The sequence below is a fragment of the Taudactylus pleione genome, unplaced genomic scaffold (genome assembly GCF_031769625.1).
Source record: "Taudactylus pleione unplaced genomic scaffold, aTauple2 ptg001508l, whole genome shotgun sequence".
Taxonomy (NCBI): Eukaryota; Metazoa; Chordata; class Amphibia; order Anura; family Myobatrachidae; genus Taudactylus; species Taudactylus pleione.
In genome coordinates this window covers 497,916-520,429 of record NW_028285906.1, presented here as the reverse complement: position 1 = coordinate 520,429, position 22,514 = coordinate 497,916, and the positions used below count along the sequence as shown (strand labels likewise).

Genomic DNA, 22,514 nt, shown 5'->3' with positions numbered 1-22,514 from the left:
AATCTCCTGTCCCAGAGAGTACAGCAGCTCCCCAAGTGCACCATCTGCTGAGTTGGAGAAATACTTTTTCGAATTGATTACCCAGCCGTGCTGTCGGCGGATAATGGTTATCCATAGGTGACATTTTAACACCTCCTGAAATTGTGCTAATATCAGGATGTCGTCTAGAAATGGCAGTATCCTGACTCCTTGTTTTCTGAGATGAGCGTTCATGATTGCCATTATCTTTGTAAATACCCAAGGGGCTGTGGCCAGACCAAAGGGTAGAGCCTGAAATTGGTAATGTTGCTGATCTACCGCGAACCTGAGAAAGGCCTTATGGGATCTTGCAATCGGGACATGCAGATATACATCCTGTATGTCCAGTCTCCATCGCCATTATAATTGACCGTAGAGTTTCCATATGGAATTTGGGCACCTTGATGAATCTGTTGAGAGACTTCAGATTCAGGATAGGGCGATGTGACCCATTGGGTTTTTGAATCAAAAATAAATTTAAATAACCACCCCTACCCTGTTGCGTCACAGGAATGGGGACTATGACTCCTGACCTCAGGAGTGCCCCAATAGACTTCCTGTAGGCCGAATCTCTGACCGGGTCTGCAGGAAGGTTTGTAGCACAAATCTCTGAGAGCGATGCCTTAGGAATGTGATGGCATAACCATGAGAGACTAGCTCTCGCACCCAGGCATCTGTAATTGTTTGCTGCCAGGCCTGGAAGAACTGTAAAAGTCGGCCTCCAAACCTGACATGCTCCAGGGGGAGACCCACCCAATCAGGGAGTAGGCTTACCGTCTGGCTTGGAAGCTGGGCGTTTAGTTGACCAAGATTTTTTGGGCTGCGATTTCCTGTGGGACTGACCGTCTGGCTGAGGACTGTTTCTATTTTAGCAATGAACAATCTTCAATAGGAAATTGCAGCTGCGTCTTTGAAACTTACTGGATATTGGGCCTGATTCAGAGATGGATGAAATTGCAGACACACACACTGTGCTGTGCAATTCCGTCCATCTCAAATGCAAATGCAGCAGGAGGTGTCTTTAGGAAACATACACCTCCTTGCTGCATCTGTGTTATCCCAGTACTGCGACAGAGGTTGCAGCCTGGGTTCACCACCAGAACAATTGTGGCCATCGGTAACTATTGTTGCTCCTTTGGCCAGGCTGCGGTAGCTGAAGCTTAGCTTACCGCAGCCTGACCGAGCCCTGGCGGCTTGCTAGGCCAGGAAGTCTGTGTCCATGGATGTAGACCCTGGCCTCAGCACTCCCAGAAAATGGGGGTGACACGCTCCCTTTTTTTCCAGGGAAAGCAGGACGTCCCCGTACAGGGGAAACAGGTCCTGTGCACGCACAGAGAAGAAAACATTGGAGTTGTGCGCTAACAATCTTGTTAGCGTACATCTATGAATCAAGCCCATGGTCATGATGTGATGCTTCTATTTGCACTAACATTAAGCGAGTATTGGTTTATAGTATGCTATGGTGATTACCTAGTCTTTGACTCTGAAGACTTTCTTCTGATAAGGGAGACCCCTCCAACATGACACCTTTCACAGGTGTACAATGCTCAGTTCGTAAACCTTAAACTGGCCATACACGATGCAATATGCACCGTGCGATGCAATGGGGGATCCGACGTCCGACATATCGGGTGGTCCCCCACACACTGTGCGTTCAGATGGCTGACCGCCGAATATGCTGGCTCCCCCCTCCCCCACCCGCATATCGCTGCATGGGAACGCACATCACATTCCCAGATCAACTGAACCTGCAGTAAGATCTGGGGGTGCGATGTATGACCCCACTGGTGCGCGCACTGGCCGATATCATGCCCATACACCGTACGTTATAGCAGCCAAATCGTACCAATACATAGGATCGGCTGCTTCATCGCACCGTGTATGGGCACCTTTAAACTTATCTACTGTAGTTACAGATGTGTCCTTATACATCTTTGGTGTAGTCATGCTAAATAGATTCTCATGGCGCGCCAGGTCCCGTGAGACACTGCTAGTGCTGGGCATCTTTTTTGCAGATTAATCTGATATCAGACACGTCTATATCTGTGGGCAACAGGGTCTCTGAATCTGTATGTGAAGTGCTACAATATAGCGGCCGCAGCTTTTCTCATTCCTGTTGTGCTTCATATACAGACTCAGATGCACACAAATATACAGGTGTCACATCACATGAATCAGCACAGTCTGCTGGTGCGTCCTAGTCATATCACACTGCGACTTAGATGCATTTTTGGCAAAAAAAAGACGCCCCACTCTAGAAGAGTTTCACGGGACGTGGCAGCTCAGTCTCGCCAGGCAAGTCGTGCTGCGTGGCGTATTGAGGCTAGATGTATGAGGATAAATCTGTATTTTCAATTCAAATTATTTGAAGTTTAAAGACCCCCTTCTTCTGCAAGAATTCTGCCCAGGTATCTAAAACAGAAAAATAATTGAGAAGTTTGAGAACAAAGCATTTTCTAGTGGTTTGAAGTGTTTATATCTATACACTTTGGCAAACACAAAGCCTGAATGCTTACCATCCATTGCCAGTAAACAGATTCTAGATGCTTCCATTCCAAGTAGGCTTCTAAATAAGAATTCTCAGAGTCCATGGATTGCAGTAACTAGAGTGACAGAAAGATAATAGAAGGCAGATCTCAATAAATATATCTCTTTTTAAATGTAAAACTATTAGACATCACAATTTATTTAGAAGAACAAGTACTGGTACTTGCAATTGCACGCACCCTCTGGGGTAATTTGATACCAAGATATCTCTCCTTAATCCTCTCTCTTTATAGTCATATAAATTTTCTTTCTTATTATTTTTCCACTTTTCTCTTTCTTGATAGTGTTTATTACAAAATTCTTAGAAGAATTTTGGTATTTCCACCTTAACCTCACAAGAAAATGATATGACTCCAAGGGGACATAGACCCAATATATTCCCAGCTTTTGAACTTGATGAAACCCTTGGATCTGGATCTAGCAGAAATGCTTGGAAATGAAGTAGACATCAGCTGGTGTAAATCTCCAAATTTAAGGGATCGATTGGTCCATAGCCATTACAGACGAACTGCTGCATTAACCCGGTTTCATCCTGTAAACCTGTTCAGACTCTGCAACTGGGGGGTGATGAGGGGCTTACCTGAATGTCCCCCCTACCAATTGTTGCTGCATCTCAGACATGGGAGGGGGTGAGATGTGGGGACATTATCACGCCAGGGATATTTACAAGCCAGGATTTAGTGGCGATTACATTAAACATGCTCTTTCTCCAGTTTCCTGACACCCACAGACCCTCATTGGAAAGAGGAGAGTCCTCTCTTTCAAATGCTGTGATCACTGAGAAGTTGTCTGCTGATTATGTGGATTCCAAATTCTGGAAAAACTGTTTTCTGAATATCAGATGAGCAGTTTTTATTGTTTTATGATGTATGCAGATTACATATTGCCCTAGTTTTAGACTAAATACATTTGTGTGACAATATTATACTATTTGGTCAATTTATGGTCATTACTTTTATCTCTGGATATCTGATGATACATCTGAAAATTGTGAGGACATTCAGATGCACATAAAGGATTCACAGAGAAGATTAATTTCATTCACTTTTTGGTACAATACAAATTCTTATGCGCATAATTTCATGGTCTGCTAAATGAAGACAACGGGAAGATGCCCATCTTGTCAATCTTCAGATCTTTATTAACCAGATGTATAGCTGGCTTATTTGAACATAGGCTGCCAGCCAAAATCCATAGGAAGGGTTTTAAGCTTCACTCAGAAGATTTATTCACACGAGCATCTCTGGACAAAGTGCTTATTAGGATAGAAAGGGTCTGCTGCAGAGTAGGATGTACACACACTCGCGGAGCATATCTTATGTTAGCATACTTTGCATGATCCGGAAACAATTGTACGCGGCGATGCAGAGGTCTATGCATTTTAGTCACACCGCCACTAGCAACTGAAGGGACGTAACTGGGCTGTAATGGGTCGTTCTCACAAAGGCAATATTCATTGAGGGTGTGCTGACATACACACACATATATACACTCAGTGGAAATATTATTAGGCACACTTTTTTGTGATAGGTTAGGATGCCCTTTGACAACACAACAACCTGAATTATTCGTGTCATGGATTTAATTGCTGTAAATATACCTTAAGATATTTTGGTCCATAAACTAATCTAGTGTCCATGCTAAAATGATTTGGCAGGGTGCAGTCCTTTTAAACGATGTTCACATATGCCCTGCCCGTTTTGCAAGTACTGAGATGCGTCCTACTACAGCACCTCCACAAACCACGCCGGTGCCACCACACAGAGACAGAGAGTCACCATGGAACAGAAAATAGTCAGACCCCACCATAATCCAGCCCAACTGGGAAGTGCGCACCACTCAAAGAGGGAGGACTCCGACTCCCGCTCAATGTCACTGGCAGCCACACAGTCTGTGCCAGCCAGCCACTTACCCAGAAGCCACTCAGTTTGTGCCAGCCTGCCACCCACAGAAGCCAGTCTGTGCCAGCCTGCACTGTGATTATGTGACGTCACTGTCCCAGTGAGTATTGTACATTTCCCCTGTGTCTACTACATCTCACCCATCTTTCTTGTTCTAATCTGACACAGAGTTCTGTCACAGTCTCTACCTGTCCCACGTGATAGAAGAAATTACTGTCTCTGAATTGTCCACTTTCAGAGCTGTAAGTGTACAATTCTGGCTTTGTACCACGCACTGTCAAGCTTCATGTCCGGTGAGAAATATGAGGTTCTGGAAACATTTACAAGACATCTGGCTGCAGAACAGGGGATATAAAACCACCATTATTTAGCATAATAATTTACTTGTGTCCCTGGTATAATCTAAGGCAGAGGTTCCCAAAAGCGGTCCTCGAGGCACCCCAACAGTTCCGGTTTTAGAGATATCCATGGATGAGCACAGGTGGTTAAATCAAATTGGTTGAGGTACTAATCGAGTCATCTGTGGTCAAGTAGAGATGTTCTTAAAACCTGGACTGTTAGGATGCCTTGAGGACAGAGTTTGGGAACCTCTGGTCTAAGCCTATTTTCTCTGTTCAAAGTGTTCCTTTCTACTATTTACTGTATGTACTGTACCATGACATCATGTAAGCTCAGAGTGAGCATAATAGCACATAAAAAGGTAATGCTTTGAAATGCTTCTTATTTGTAAAACCAAGTGGACCACTTTTAATTAAAAGTACATTTTCCAAGAAATCGATTGTGATCATACGCCACAATTGCTGACACATGAATGCCTTCACAATGCAAATCTGACATGAGGCCAAGAACTTTTAAGTATGGAGAGGGGACAGAGTGGAGGCACGTCGTCACAATTCCTTATTCTACACAAGAGAGGTTTAGGGGGACATGTAACAAGCCTTCTAAAGAGTGGACAAGTGCAGAAGTTGACAATAGCAGCTTCTACCTATCATTCTATATATAACTGCTGTAGCACTTTGTAGCTGATTGGTTGCTATGAGCAACTCCTCCACTTGTCCTCTTCTCTATTCTGGCTTTATAAGTCTCCCCCTTTGCCCCTTTATGGCCAGACCAATTGTCCTGCTTTTGCAATACAATGGTACACATAGACAATGTAATAAAAAGTAACCCATGAAATAAAGATAGTCCCATTCACTCTCGAGATGAATTAAAAACAATAAATAGGGCTGAACAGGGTAGTATAAAAGCAAATGAAAGGGATGGTCCTAAAGTGTTAGTAGGCTAATCTGTACATATTATCATCTGTGTCTATGAAACCACAAGCCTGACATTCAGAGTTTGCACAGCTCAAAGTGATAACAGACAGTTATGCACCACTGAAAGTAGTTTATTAAAAAGAATGGTACTGTACTATTAGGGGGTGAATCAATTGTTTTTTGTGCGCCAAAACGCAATTGGTGCCCAACAAAGCAATTCAATTGTTGCACAGTTTGGGCACATGTGCGTATAGCAGCTAACCCAGTCTGAAGTCCTGTTTTGGGCATCTAAACAGCTGACTTATCGCACATTTCTGTCTGTCACCTCAGGAGTATCTATCTGAATCTATATGGCATTATCCAAACCTATCTGGGCAGCATGCTTAGTGTAATGGTTAGCCTCACAGCACTGAGGGCCTCATTCAGAGGTGGTCGTAGGATGCAAGCGGTCGCTCAGAAACAGGATGGCCGCTTGCATCTTGAACGGCCGCCTCCATGTCGGTCGTTAGGCTGTGGGTTAACACCCACAGCTCTAACGACCGCTAAGGGAGATGGTCGCGATGGTCAAGACCATCGCGACCATCGTGGCTTACGACGAGACCCTAGGGTAGGGTCTTGTCAACTTTAAGCCCCAGGTAGCTTCCTGCTGTGTTTCAGCAGGAAGCTCCCCACTGACATCACTGGTGATGTCAGTGGGGCCGCCCCCAAACGGCTAGCGTTCCGGCGGGAACGCCTCCGTTTGGGTAGGCACGCCCCCTGCCCACCCAGCAAACGGAGCGAGCTGTCAATCAACATCGACAGCTCGCTCCGTCTGCTTCGAGCCCGCTAACGACGGAGTCTCCGTCGTGCGCATGCCCTGTGGACCAACACTGAGTCGGTTGCGAGCGCTCAGCGCTTGCGACCGACTCTGAATAAGGTCCTGAGGTCTTGGGTTAGAGTCCCCCCAAGACTAACTGTGTGGAGTTTATATATTCTCCCTGTGCTTGCATGGGTTCTCTCTGGGTACTCCAGTTTCCTCCCACAATCCAAAAATAAACTGGTAGGTTAAATGGCTCCTGACAAAAATTAACCCTAGTGTATATGTGTGTGTACATATGGTAGGGAATATACACCCATCAGCCATTGTGTGGGTCCCCCTCGTGCCGCCAAAACAGCTTTGACCCATCGAGGTGAGGCCTCCATGGCACTGACTTATTTTTCCAGGACATCCCACAGATGCTCAATCGGGTTGAGAACTTGGGAATTTGGAGGCCTATTCAATACCTTACACTCTTTGTCCCTCAAACCATTCCTGAACACTTTTTGCAATGTGGCATTATTCTGCTAAAATAGGCCACTAGTATCAGGGACTACCAATACCATGAAGGGATATACTTGGTCTGCAACAATGTTTAGATAGGTGGTACGTGTCAAAGTAACATCCACATGAATGGCAGGACCAAAGGCTATCTAGCAGAACATTGCCCAAGCATCACACTGCCTCTGCAGCTCCATATACAGCAAGCTGTGATGCACTGTGTGTTCTGACACCTTTCTATCTTAGCCAACATTTACTTTTTCAGCAATTTGTGCTACAGTAGCTCTGCTGTGGGATCGGACGAGATGGGCTAGCCTTAGTTCCCCATGCGCATCATTGAGCCTTGGGCACCTATGACCCTGCCGCCAGTTCACCAGTTACTTCCTTGGACAACTTTTGGTAGGTACTAGCCGCTGCATCAGACCTGCCGTTTTTGCTCTGACCCAGTCATCTACCAATCACAATTTGGCCCTTGTCAAAGTCGCTCAGATCCTTACACCTGCCCATTTTTCCTGTTTCTGACACATAATAAACTTCAAGAACTGACTGCTGACTTACTGCCTAATACAGTATATGCAACTCGATGACAGCTGCCATTGTAATGATAACATCAATGTCATTCACTTCCAGTCAGTGGTTTTAATGTTATGGCTGTAGATTGTAAGCTCTGATGTATATGGCCAAATATTCTCTGTAAAGAGCTGTAGAATATGTACGTGCTATATAAATAACTTAATAAATACATTTATCCCCACATCAATCCATTCTAAATGCTGTGGGAACACTGATCTACCACATCAGTTACACTATTCTCTCAAAGTACTCTCACCTACAGAGCCCTCAACACCACCCCATCTCCTCTCAGAATAGGCTCCCTCCACCCTCATAGATCTGCCTCTGACTTAGGGCTCAGTGCCTCTCCAATATCCATTCATAAATCCACTTTTGTTGTTTTCTCATTCTAAAGGCGCCCATCCACATAGCGATATTTGCAAGCGATTGCACGATAACGACATCGTTATCGTGCAATCGGTTGCAAATCGCGCATGCTTCGTGCACAATTATTTCGGAAATGACCAGCGATACGCGCGCCCGCTGGTCGTTTCCGACATCTATCATCGTGCAAACAACCTGGTCAAAGTGACGATAACGTCAGGTTGAGCATGTTTGCAGATGATTGATGACCCTGCTCTGAACGACTGCTTGTTCAGTGCAGGCTCATCACAGACTGACAAACGACTTCACGATTACAATGTCATAATCGTGCAGTCATTTTCAGCTCGTCTAGTGGATAGGCAGCATAACTTCTCCTGGTTAAAATTCATCATAATTATCTATTCAGCAAAAGCATATAATATACTTTATATATTGTCATATATGATTCATCATGATTACCTATTCAGCAAAGTAAATTAGAATATACTTTATATATTAAAATTTATCAAGATCACCTATATGTAACACTAATAAAAACATTATTATGGAGATTGAAGTTCGTAATGAGTCTCCTGAATAAGAGATTAAGGGGCCTATTCATTAATACATAACTATCCTTGGAGATAATGAAGTTTAGAACTCACATGGAGTTCTACCTAATTACCGGAGGAATTCATAATTCCTCCTCTCCATAACTATCTATTCCGAAAAGCTGTCATTTTTGCGATGACAGCTTTTCTGAAAATAGATACTTTTCCCTGCCTGCTCTAACTTACCGCAGCTGTAATCAGTGCTGCACATGCAACGTTACATTCACAAAAGCGGCACATGCGCAGCACTGCTTACAGCTGCGGTAATTGAATATAAAATTCTATGTGCCCGCAACCCTCCCAAACTACCCGGCCAGGCTGTCCCTGACCTCCCGCCCAGCCTCAGCGGCTACAAGGGAACAGGACGGCCAGGCAGAGGGGGCTGCAGATTGTTTTTTTTAAACTTTATTATGTTTTCCCCGCCGCAATGCTGCTGCCGGGCAGCGTCTCCCCTCTGCTCCACGGTAGCACTTGAAAGTGCTTCTTTATTTTAACTGTTCATAGTAAATAAACAGTTAATTGAAGAAGTACTTACAAGTGCCATCGCGGAACAGAAGGGAGACGCTGCCCGGCTACAGCAGCACTGTGGCGGGGAGAACACACAGCCGGAGCCTGAAAAGGGACCAGGAGCGATGGAGGGAGCCGCAGGAGGACCTGCCCAGCTGACAGCAGGTAAGTATATCACGCTGTACGCCACCTGACAGTGGCGTACAGTAACACCATCAAATTCCGAAAATACATACATTTTCGGAATTTGATGAATAGCCTAATTTCTACATCCCCATACTAATGTACTAATGTATGGGGAGTATGGAAATGAAGGCATGCGGACTTCACCAGGAGATATCAGTGATATCTCCTGTGTTAATGAATACTAAAAACGGTAATTAAGGAAAAATTTCCTTAAAACCGTTATTTTAGTGTTGATGGATAGGCCCCTGACAACTGTAATAAACTTAATCTAGGTACAAATTACCTGGAAAGCATAAGGTGACGTTGGTTTTGTTTTATTTATTAGTTATATAAAAAGATAACGTATTGGCTTAATTATAAATTAAATATTAATAGGTTATTGCTTTATACATTCAGGTGCATAAATATTGGGACATTGACAGAATTTTCATATTTTGGCCTCTATTCACCACCATAATGGCTTTGAATTGACACAAACAAGATGTGCTTTAACTGCAGACTTTCAGATTTAATTTGAGGGTAATTACATCCAAATCAGGTGAACGGTGTAGGAATTACAACGGTTTCTATATGTGCCTCCCACTTTTTAAAGGGCCAAAAGTAATGGGACAAACTTAACAATCCTAAATCTAACTTTCACTTTTTAATACTTTGTTGCAAATCCTTTGCAGGCAATTACAGCCTGAAGTCTGGAACGCATAGACATCACCAGACGCTGGGTTTCATCCCTGGTGATGCTCTGCCAGGCCTCTACTGCAAATGTCTTCAGTTCCTGCTTGTTCTTGGGGCATTTTCCCTTCAGTTTTGTCTTCATCAAGTGAAATGCATGCTCAATCGGATTCAGGTCAGGGGATTGACTTGGCCATTGCATAACATTCCACTTTTTAGCCTTAAAAACGCTTTGGTTGCTATTGCAGTATGCTTCGGGTCATTGTTCATCTGCACTGTGAAGCGCCGTCCAATGAGTTCTGAAGCATTTGACTGAATATGAGCATATAATATTGCCCGAAACACTTCAGAATTCATTCTGCTGATTTTGTCAGCAGTTACATCATCAATAAATACAAGGGAACAAGTTCCATTGGCAGCCATACATGCCCACGCAATGACACTACCATCACCATGCTTCACTGATGAGGTGGTATTTTCTGGATCATGAGCAGTTCCTTTCCTTCTCCATACTCTTCTCATCACTCTGGTACAAGTTGATCTTTGTCTCATCTATCCATAGGATGTTGTTCCAGAACTGTAATGGCTTTTTTAGATGTTGTTTGGCAAACTCTAATCTGGTCTTCCTGTTTTTGTGGCTCACCAATGGTTTACATCTACATCTTGTGGTGAACCCTCTATATTCACTCTTGTGAAGTCTTCTCTTGTTTGTTGACTTTGACACATATACACCTAACTCCTGGAGAGTGTTCTTGATTTGGCCAACTGTTGTGAAAGGGTTTTTCTTCACCTGGGAAATAATTCTTCTGTCATCCATCACAGTTGTTTTCCGTGGTCTTCCGGGTCTTTTGGTGTTGCTGAGCTCTCCGGTGCGTTCTTTCTTTTTAAGAATGTTCCAAACAGTTGATTTGGCCACACCTAATGTTTTTGGAAACTCTCTGATGGGTTTGTTTTGATTTTTCAGCCTAAGGATGGCTTGCTTCACTGATAGTGACAGCTCTTTGGATCTCATATTGAGAGTCGACAGCAACTGATTCCAAATGCAAATGTCACACCTAGAATCAACTCCAGACCTTTTACCTGCTTAATTGATAATGAAATAACGAGGGAATAGCCCACACCTGTCCAAGAAATAGCTTTTGAGTTGATAGTCCCATTCAGGAACTGAAGACATTTGTAGTAGAGGCCTGGCAGAGCATCACCAGGGATGAAACCCAGTGTCTGGTGATGTCTATGCATTCCAGACTTCAGGCTGTAATTGCCTGCAAAGGATTTGCAACAAAGTATTAAAAAGTGAAAGTTAGATTTAGGATTGTTTAGTTTGTCCCATTATTTTTGGCCCTTTAAAAAGTGGGAGGCACATATAGAAACCGTTGTAATTCCTACACCGTTCGCCTGATTTGGATGTAATTATTACCCTCAAATTAAATCTGAAAGTCTGCAGTTAAAGCACATCTTGTTTGTGTCAATTCAAAGCCATTATGGTGGTGAATAGAGGCCAAAATATGAAAATTCTGTCAATGTCCCAATATTTATGCACCTGAGTGTAGATATAAATGTTTTTACATTTGAAACATATTTGTGCAGGATTGCCCTAATACAGTAGTTTACTAAGTGAATGACCGGGTATGCTCCAATTAGAATATAATGAGAACCTGTTAATACAGAAGGGTGTGGTATAAAAGATAGACAGTGTCTACAAAGACACTGAATAGGTCGACATCAGATGATAGACGGACAATAGGTCGACAGAGTGAAAATTCGACTGACAAATGGTCGACAGTGGAAAAGGTTGACAGGTACAAAAGGTCACATGGACAAATGGTCGACAGTGAAAAAGGTCAACACAAAAATGGTCAACTTTTTTTTTAAATTTAAGCCTAATCATCACCCTAACCCTCCCCTTGGTGCCTAACCCTAACTCTCCCCCTATTGCCTAACCGTCCCCTCCAGCAGACTGACCCTCCGCCAACTTCCTAACCTTAAAAATGGTGAAAAAACCTGTCTACTATTGTTGTTCCGACCTATTGACCTATTGCCTGAACATATGGTGTCGACCTACTGAGAGTCTATCTAGACACTATTGATCTTTTTTGATGTGAGGAGAGTAGAGGGGTAAGTAAGGACAGTACTAAAGACCATTCTTTAGAAAGACTGGAGCAATTCCTAATGCAAATAGTCATTTTTACAACCGCAAAACTCTCTCCAGTGGATGTATTATGGACAGAATGGTTAAGAGCAGTGCTCAAAGTGGGAATACTGAAGTGGGGGTATGGAAATTTTAGTTGAAACCCCCAAGATTTGGGGATTTTGACAATGAGATACAGCCTCTGCACCTCACACTACCTGCTGCCCTCTACTACACACCCTGTACCTCACACTGCCAGCTTCCCTCCACCTCACTCTACCTACTTCCCTCACCCACTGCCTGTACCTCGCAATACCTCTTCCCCCACCCACCCCTGCAGCTCACACTACCCACTTCCCCCACCCACCCCCTGCACCTCACACTACCCACTTCCTTCACCCACCCCCTGTACCTCACACTACCCACTTCCCTCACCTACCCCCTGCACCTCACACTACCCACTTCCCTCACCCACCTCTTGTACCTCACACTACCCACTTCCCTCACCTACCCCCTGCACCTCACCCACCCCCTATGCCTCACACTGCCTCTTCCCTCACCCACCCCCTGCTCCCCACACTACCTGCTTCCCTCCAACTCACACTACCTACTTCCCTTACCCATCCCCTCTGCATCACACTACTTCCTTCCCTCTCTCACCCCATGTACCTCTTTTTCCATGTCTGGCTTCTCCAGCTCCCTGGCTCCGCGAGCGGCTCGGCAACCTCCCTCCAGGCTTCAGACTTGGTTCCGGCTGTGAACCAATCAGAGCACGGACTGGCAACCAATCAGATACAGCCGCGTGGCTGCTTCTGATTGGCTAGCGGACGACACCGAATTTTAAAGACCACCCCACCACCAATGAGGATTCCTTTAGACTGGTGGCCACCGGTCTGTGATTGGTTCACGACCGGCGCCGGGTTTGTAGTGTAATTCTGTCCTGGCAACGGGACCCAGCCTCACCCGGTGCTTGTTCAAGCCAGTGCTGCTCAGAGATGTGTCCCCAGTGGTACACATCTCCACTTAATGCTGCTGCTGCTCCCAGCGCCGTCTGCACTGTATACTGGCTCTCTTCAAGCCCTGATGTATGGTGAGCTGATTTAGAGACAGCGGCGGCTGTGGTTGATTAGACCAGTCACCAGCGAGCACCGCTAGCGCTACTGAAAAGAAGGATGTCCAAAACATCCTTCATTTTTTAGTTTCATTGACTCAGTGCCGCCCTCCAGTTGTCGGCGCACTAATGGTGGCACAGGCCCTGATCCTGGATCCGCTGCGTGCAATAGGTGGGTGAGGGTCCTGAGGTAGGTTCTGTCCCCGGGCTCCTCGTACAGCTGCTTGCCTGATGATAGCTCAGACTGCTAGGGAGCTGCAAATACGGGAGCCTGGGGCTTCCAAAATGAATTTGAGAGAGAATAACCCTATTCAATATCTCAGTACCGCTTTAAAAATGCAGTTACTGAGGCAAGCCCGTCCACCACTCACAACACCCATCCGTGCTGTACTTTCACTCGGGAGGAGGGCTGCCTTATAGAGGGACCGCGGAGCCTCCCCAGTCACTCTGGCTTCTGCAGATGTGTGAAGTCAGAGAGAAGGCGGTGCCGCGTCTGCAGCTGCTCTGGGAGGAGGGAGGGACAATGCTGCTGCGGCGGTGCAGCTTCCGCCACCGCCTACCAGATAGACAAGGCAGCAGTCCACTGACTGCAGGGTTCAGACTGTGCTCTAAGACCGCCCTTCCTGCTGAACTCTGCAGCATTAACACAGCCAGCCGCACAAACACTCACTGCGGCTGACTTGTAAAAAAACAGTTTAATGCTTGAAGTGCCGGTATGCCATACCGTTGCATACCGACACACTTCGAGCACTGGTTAAGAGTGATATTGCTGGAGGCGTGCCTGGACGGGCAAGGAGTAGGAGCTTATCAGTGCCTGCTGCCATGTCCTGACTGGACCCTGGACTTTATATTCTGCAGCACTGATCCTGCATTGTGTGCTGCAGACTGCTGCCCGCCATCTTGGAGGCCCTCTACTGGTGTCACTTTGTCATCTCTGCAGCTGCTTTGGACGCCATTCCCTAGCGCTGGGATGGGAGGCGCAGATCTCCTGCTGTGGTTATTTTTCTTCTCTGGTCTGGGGGTTCTGCTTGGCTCCTTCAGCTGCCTTTGAAGCGGTGACTGCTTCTGCTTGAGCACTGTGCGTTACCCTGTGGATTTTTACTGCTATCCTCTGGACTGTTTCTCAGTTGCTGATACTAACCTATTATTATGGTCTGCTTCTGCTATGACTGTGTCCTCTGTCCATATTATGGAAATATTCCTGCAAGCCATTATTGCCTCGGAAAAGAGGTTGGCAGCTCAGGTGTGGGAGCTGCATGCTGACATCTCTCTTTAAGGTCAACCTTTGTCGCAGGGGCGGGTTGAAACTGCTGAGGTTGAGAGTTCTGTTTCTATCCAAATGGACTTTAGCGCTCCTATTTTTTACCGGCTGATCCCTTTGGAGTCAGAGGGTGCCGTGTCCGGAAGATTCTGGGCCCTTGAAAGAGGTTTTGTTGCAAGCTCATTTTTTTCTCAGCTTACTGTTGACTGGCCCTCCGTATCTTTTTTTTTTCTATAAGAGCATTTATTAAAAAAAAAAATTCTGTTATGCAGATCCTGATGTTCCTCTTCTCCTTAATATGAAAGTCGGTGCGTTTGGGTTTGATGGGTGGGGGTTGGCGGTTTGCCATAGTTTCTGTGTGGGAACCTGAGGGACCTAGGCATTGGTTATTTCACAGATCCCGGAGTGGGTAGATCCTCCTTGATTGATTCATGTGCATTTGCTATACTATATTTTTTATTGGTTTAAGTGCATTTGACTTATTGCCAGTATTTGTTTTGGTTTAGTCTGTTTTGTTACATCTCCTTGTTCTCAAAAGTTTTATGTGCACCGATTATCTTCATCAACTTTATGTTGATATATCCTGTAGTTGGGGTTTTCCTCTGCCAATGTTCTTTAGGATTTATTTTTTTTTGTTTGCCCTTAGCTTTTTTGGGTTTTATGTTTGATTAGGCTAGCAGCTTATTATTTTTGTAAGTCTCTTTGTAGTTTCTTAGATCCTGGGCTGGACGCACCATGGCCTTAAGGTTCATGGGAATAGTTGCCCCCAAGTTTTTATAGTTATAGTGTTGTTTGGAGAAGGGGAGAGTTGCTTGGGGATCCAGATATGCCGTGAGTTAAGGGTATGATCATATAGGGTGGGGAGATAAGGGGGTGGGAGTTTTTCACTATATTCTGTAGCTCATGTTTTGGAGACAATGTCTAGTAGTGTATATCCTCCTAGTTTATTTTTTTTAATTTTCTTATTAGTTTAGCAGATGTCTGCATCATCTAGATAAATTGATATTTGGGCGGCTCGAGCTGGTGTTGGATGTTGGGATATAGCCATGATACTCCGATTCACTCCTAGAACAGAGTTCATAGTCATTATATTGATACTAGCTAGTCTTGTGGCTTTGGTTCCTCGCTTCACTATTACTACACTGTAAGGGTCTTTTGTATTTGTCGATTTTATGTATTCTGTAAAATAATGTGTGGTTGTCCTGGACCTGATACCGATGAGTAGTTCGCTCTGTATTATACTATGTAATGTTCTCCTTATATTCGATTATTCTGTATGTATCTAACTTCTAATTGTTAATCTCTGGATTATTATGTATTGGTTATGTTTCCTTGTTATACAGTTCTCTCTGCGGGTGACAATGTCAAATTTTCAAAACTAAACACAATTTAAAAAAAAATAAAAAATAAAAAGTGTGACATTGCTTGGATGTAGATACGGGAGACTTATCTCCCAGAGGACCAGATCATTGTCAAGAGCCCAGAGCTACATAAAAATGTCAGGATTAGTATATTCCTAATTAGCTTCATTTAATGAAGCACCGTTTTGTTATCTGCAGAGAGGGTTTATTAGATTAAAAAGATTTCTAAGAGATTAGTGATCTGATGAGGATATCAATCTTAAAAGTATAGTCTCCCAGCAGTTGTGGTATCATATGGCAAAAGAACCTACAGTAAGAATGCATGGAACAAGCATAAGGCTACTGTTTGACCTGGACAGATGGAGCCACTTTGAATGTGGAGTGTTTTCATCTGCCGTCATTGTCTTACAGCCACACAGCTATATGGCTAATGTTTGCTCTGTATACAGAACAGAAGGCATCCTGCAAGCTACTTTGGGAAAATTATATTACCCTTATCGAATGTCGTAACTCTATTTAACTAGAATTATAAGGTTATTTTTAAAATTACCTTTCTAGATCTGGCGGAGCTCCTCTGCATGAGGTTATTATTACTGTTTTGTTTGAGACTGCTGCAATTTTATTTGGGATGTTTTAATAAACGTGTTTTAATTTGTTAATATGCCACTCTCTTGTCTGATTATTTCAAACTTAATTTACCAAATTTACATTGTGTGCAAGATCTAACGCTGATCTTGTATCTATCTGTGTGTGTGCATTTCTAACATAAAAGGAATTGGAACAGACCCCCATCAGCGATTAGCGGCTTTAATTAGACACAGTTCTTTTAACTAATAATATAAAACATGTATTATATTAGAGAAATCATCCATATTATATAGTAAGTTTATAAATCCTTCATCCACATTGTAGCGCTAAATTAATTTGTTTTGGGTTTCTTGCTTCTGCCCCAATCTCACGCTCGCTCTTCTGGTCTCAGCACTGCTCTGTCCTCTCTAGATTGTAATATCTCAGGAGCAGGGCCCTCCCTAGCCTTTTCTTTTATCACTGCATTTATTTTGTATATATATGCTTCTGTTATATGCATGCTTTGTTTTCAACACTGTTTGGCGCTGCAGAGCTCGGTGGCACCTAACAAGTTAAAAACAACAGTACGTAATAATAAAACTAGCATATTCCACCAATCTAGTTAAAAGGGGATGTATTCCTATATTCTCCTATATTTACCACCCTTCAACATATCTGCTATTCCACGTGCAATGGCGAGTTCAGTTGTTCTTCATGCAGCTTTTGTTTTAATTACCTTACTGAAGCTTTTAGGCCGACTAACTAGCTCTGTTTCCATAACAGACAAATGGCTGGTGGTTCGGTCAATGTGACAACCTTGAGTATAGGAATGAATCTGAAGAATACAATAATACACAAATTAGTTAAGAATGATTAAAACTTACCGTGCAACTAGACAAAGCAAACAAATAATAAAGTCTGTGAGGTCTATTTACTAAGCAGTGTGAGGAGACAAAGTGAAAAGTGATAAGGTACCAGCCAATCAGCTCCTAACTGTCATTTTGCAAACACAGCCTGTGACATGGCAGTTAGGAGACACAGTGAAAATAGATAAGGTACCAGCCAATCAGCTCCTAACACTTAGTAAATGTACCCCTTATTACTAATACATTTAATATTTAAGTAAAGCCACATACCAACACCTTTTCGGGACAATGGCACCATCCATAATGCAAATCGTAACGCAGAAGCCTCAATTTACAGCATAATTAACACAAGACCTCCGACTTATTTGGATAATGAATTCAGCCCCATACATGGCTTAAAACATTCAAATCAAAAGAAGATCACATATGCTGGTTAATCAAGTTTGTGAGCCACTTGATGGAGATAGATTGCAAAGACTTAAAGACATTAGAGCACCCAGAACCACGTTAGGATCTCGAAGTGTTACAGAAGACTTTGATGAGAGAGGACTAGTTCACATTACTGCTTGAAAGAAAGTGAATAATGAGGTCATCAGATGTCAGCCTGGTGGCCAGATAAACACCAAGCGCAGACACCAGCGGAACATTCACGGAACTGAAAACAAGACACTTGTCTAAGCCATCCTGATGAAAACCCAGACTCTGTGGAATAGCAGCATAAGCAGAAACATCTAAATTAGGTTTGCACAGGAAAATGATCCATGTTAAGTCTCTAAATTAAGTTGATGCTTGCCCATATGTTCCCGTTGTTAATAATGTGGCATAACCCGGTGCACTAGAAACACCATGCGTTCCAGTAATAATCCTCAAAGAGGGAGCCCTGGAGAAGCAGGGACTGGAGTATCATCTAACCACGTTTTGAATATATAGAGCATAAACATCATCAGAGTTAAATGACCTGATTTTCTCTACTTTGTTAGATGACCATCCAAGATAAAACAGGGCTACCCAAGGACTAACAGGCAGAAGGACAACGTCCAAGTCCACACTCATCTCTGATCCGGGTCTCTCCAGCCCTCCATATAGTAGCATAAAAATAATTTTAAGTGACAAAAGTTGTCATTGTTGAGGTTACCACCCAGGAATTAATTGTCTAGGCCAGTGTTTCCCAAACTCATTCCTCAGGGAGCACTAACAGTGCATGTTTTCCAGGTCTTCTCATAGAATCACAAGTGAAATAATAGGCTCCACTTGTGGATCTTTTAAAATGTGTCAGCCAGTAATGACACCTGTGCACCAACTAAGATAAATGGAAACCATGCACTGTTAGTGCTCCCTGAGGAATGAGTATGGGAAACCCTGATCTGGGCTGTGCATGAGGCGAAGCCTTGGATTCTTTCTGATGAGAAATAAAACCCACAGACAAAGCCCCTTATAATCCACAGACAAATGCTTGTCACACAGACATGATTATGAGACTTGCTGCTTGTTTTTCCTTCAAAAGGTTCTGATAAATACTGAGAAGGAAAATAATCACTAACTACAGATAAAAACTTAAAGAATAAAGCACCATTAAGAATATCTTACCAATAACAGATGCTCTTTGCCTATTTGGAGGGGGGGGGGGGGGGAGAGTTTAGGCTCCATTATCGTCAGCTGTGTAATAAATACTTCTCGGTGACACTGAATGTTGCAGGCACAACTTTAGATTTGCTATGCTATAACAAGAGATATGGTAAGAACTTACCTTTGTTATCTCTGTTTCTACGAAGTCCATAGGGTCCACAGGGTTGACCTTGGGGTATAGCTGGATCTGGATCCATGGGCACCACGCAGTTAAAGCTTTGCTGCTCCCAGGATGCACTTGGGTCCGTCCTCCTCTATACCCCGCCCCGGCCACAGGCACCTCAGTTAATAAGCAGCTAAGGCCGGAGGAGGAGACTAAACAGAGAGAAGGAAGACTGGAACACACAAGAAACCATACTCACAGAAATGGGAGATGGAAAACCGGTGACCAGCCACACAGCCCATTTGAAGCCAGGTGCGTCAGGGCGGGCGCCCTGTGGACCCTATGGACTTCGTAGAAACAGAGATAACAAAGGTAAGTTCTTACCATATCTCTTATTTTCTACTTCAGGGTCCATAGGAGGTCCACAGGGTTGACCTTGGGGATGTCCCAAAGCAGTTCAACTAAGGGCGGGGACGCTCCTGTGCTGAAAGGAGTACCCGGCGCCCGAAGGATGCATCCTGAGAGGCGAAGGTGTCAAACGCATAGAACCTCAAAAACGTTTGAATTGAAGACCAAGTGGCCGCCTTACACAGCTGAACAGCGGAGGCGCCACGTCTAGCAGCCCAAGAGGGACCCACAGAACGAGTGGAATGAGCCTTAACAGAGGCTGGCACAGGTAGACCCTCCTGTGCATAAGCCTCACAAATAACGGAACAAAGCCAACGGGCTAACGTTTGCTTGTTGGCAGGCCAACCCCTCTTGTGAAAACCGAAGAGGACAAACAAAGAATCCGACTTCCTAACCGAAGAAGTCCGATCCACATAGATTCTAAGTGCCCGGACTACATCTAAGGAAGCCTCACCAGCTGAAAGATCAGGCAACTGAAAAGCTGGCACAATAAGTTCCTGATTAATGTGGAACTTCGAGACCACTTTGGGCAAAAACTCAGGACGAGTGCGGAGCACCGCTCTGTCCTGATGAAAAATCAGAAAAGGAGGGCGACAGGAAAGCGCCCCCAACTCTGACACCCTCCTGGCAGAAGCAATTGCTAGGAGAAAAACGGTCTTGAACGTCAGCCACTTGAGGTCCACCGCCTCAAGAGGCTCAAAAAGATGACCCTGCAAGACCCGTAGCACCACCGCCAAGTCCCAAGGAGCCACAGGAGGCACGAAGGGAGGCTGTATCCTGAGAACACCCTGGAAAAAGGTGTGAACATCCGGTAGTGTAGCAATCCGTCGCTGAAACCACACGGACAATGCAGACACATGAACCTTCAGAGAGGCCAGGCGTAAGCCGAGGTCCAAACCTGATTGAAGGAACTCCAAGATTCTGGAAACCCGGAACACCTGAGGATCATAGTTTCTGGATTCACACCACTGAAAGTAAGTGCGCCACACCCTGTGGTAAATCCGTGCGGAGGCAGGCTTGCGTGCCCTAAGCATGGTACCAATGACTGAACTGGAGAAACCCCTAGACCTCAAGACGGCTGTCTCAAGAGCCACGCCGTCAAAGACAGCCGACCCAGATCCGGGTAAAGGCAGGGCCCTTGAGACAACAGGTCCCGACGCTGAGAAAGAAGGTACGGAGCGTCGATGGAGAGACACCTCAGATCGGAGTACCAAGGACGTCTGGGCCACGCCGGAGCAACCAGCACGAGCGTGCCACCGTCCTGCTTGAATTTCCGCCGAACCCGAGGAAGTAAGGATATCTGAGGAAACAGATATGCCAGGTGAAACGTCCATTTCACCGACAGCGCGTCTACCAGACTGGCGCCTGCGTCTCTTGTCCTTGACCCGTAAACGGGCAACTTGTGATTGTGACGGGAGGCCATCAAGTCCAGCTCCTGCAGCCCCCACCTGTCCACGAGTAGCTGAAACATGAAGCGACCATTCCCCGGGATGCACGTCGTGACGGCTGAGGAAGTCCGCCTCCCAATTGAGGACTCCGGGAATGAAGACTGCCGAGATCGCTGGAATGTGACACTCCGCCCAAGCAAGGATGCGAGACACCTCCGACATTGCTGCCCGACTTCGAGTTACTCCTTGGTGGTTGATATACGCCACCGTGGTGGCGTTGTCGGACTGCACCTGAACCGGCCGTCCGTAAAGAGCGGGACCGGACGACTGCAGGGCCCGATAAACCGCCCGCAGTTCCAGAATGTTGATGGGAAGAGCTTCTTCCGCAGACCAACGACCCTGAAGTGACAACGAGCCGGTCACTGCCCCCCAACCCCGAAGACTGGCATCCGTCGTGAGCAGGACCCAGTCCAGGATCCAAAAGGGACGCCCCTCGACCAGATGAGCTGTCTGAAGCCACCAAGCCAAAGACTGCCGAACCTCCGGGGACAACACCAGCAACTGAGAGCGGATCCGGTGAGGTAACCCGTTCCATTCCGATAGAATCAGCCCCTGCAGAGGCCGGGAATGGAACTGGGCAAATTTCACCATGTCGAATGTTGACACCATGGAGCCCAAAACCCTCATAGCCGAATGGACCGACAGGCGGCAACTGCTCAGGCAACTGTGTATCCTCAGCTGCAGGGAGGAGACCTTCTCCGGGGTCAGGAAGATCCTTTGCTGCCGAGAATCTAGCAGGGCTCCCAAATGAACCATCCGCTGAGATGGAATCAGGGAGGACTTTTTCCAATTTATCAGCCACCCGTGCGCTTGCAGGCAAGCGACCGTCAAGTGGAGATGATGAAGCAGTACCTCCGGGGAACTCGCCAGCAACGGGAGGTCGTCCAGATACGGTAGTAGCCGTACATTCTGGTTCTGAAGATGTGCGGCCATGACCGCCATAATCTTCGTGAACACCCTCGGTGCCGTGGATAGACCAAAGGGTAGCGCCCGGAACTGGTAATGGTGTTGAAGGATAGCGAATCTCAGATACCGCTGGTGCGAAGGTGCTATCGGAACATGGAGGTAGGCGTCCTGGATATCCAGGGACACCATGTAATCCCTCGGTTCCATCGCCAGAATGATGGAATGTAACGTTTCCATCCTGAACTTGGGAACTCTGAGGAATTTGTTCAGAGACTTCAAGTTGAGGATAGGGCGATGAGAACCATTGAGTTTCCGCACCAGAAACAGAGAATAGAACCCTGTCCCTCGTTGTAATTGAGGAACGGGAACAATGACCCCTGCTGTCAGCAAGGACTCTATAGCTTCCTGAATCTGTAAAGACTTCGTCGTATCCTGAGAAGGACTCGTGCAGAAAAACTGGTGGGGCGGTCTGTGCCGAAAAGACAGGGCGTACCCCTGGGAGACCACTTCTCGAACCCAGGCATCCGTGGTGGTATTGTGCCAGCACTGGGCAAATAGAAGAAGTCGGCCTCCCACTCTGGGGTCCCCCAGAGGGAGGCCCGTCCCATCAGGCAGAAGGTTTATCTTCCTGCTTGGAAGAAGGGCGCCTGGCACTCCAGGGCTGCTTCTTGGGCTTAGAAGCGGCCTTGGTCGTCGACTGCCTCGGGAAGGACTGACCTTTTGCCTTGCCCTGAACCCGAAAGGACCGAAAAGCAGAGCTCCGTACCTTGGTAGGAGCAGAAGCCGAAGGGAGGAAGGCTGATTTAGACTTAGCCAGAGTGT

The 22,514-nt window shown here is 45.5% G+C and overlaps 1 protein-coding gene across 1 annotated transcript in view; it reads right to left on the bottom strand.

Annotated features, from left to right (window-relative positions):
• LOC148442444 (tubulin epsilon and delta complex protein 1-like) overlaps positions 1 to 22,514 on the bottom strand; it is a 100,882-nt gene that overhangs the window by 38,210 nt on the left and 40,158 nt on the right. The window contains exons 5-6 of the mRNA XM_088463931.1: positions 17,072 to 17,170; positions 2,535 to 2,621 (exon numbers count right to left, since the gene is read on the bottom strand). Coding sequence (XP_088320057.1) covers positions 2,535 to 2,621; positions 17,072 to 17,170 — 186 coding nt within the window. The remainder of the gene's footprint in view (positions 1 to 2,534; positions 2,622 to 17,071; positions 17,171 to 22,514) is intronic.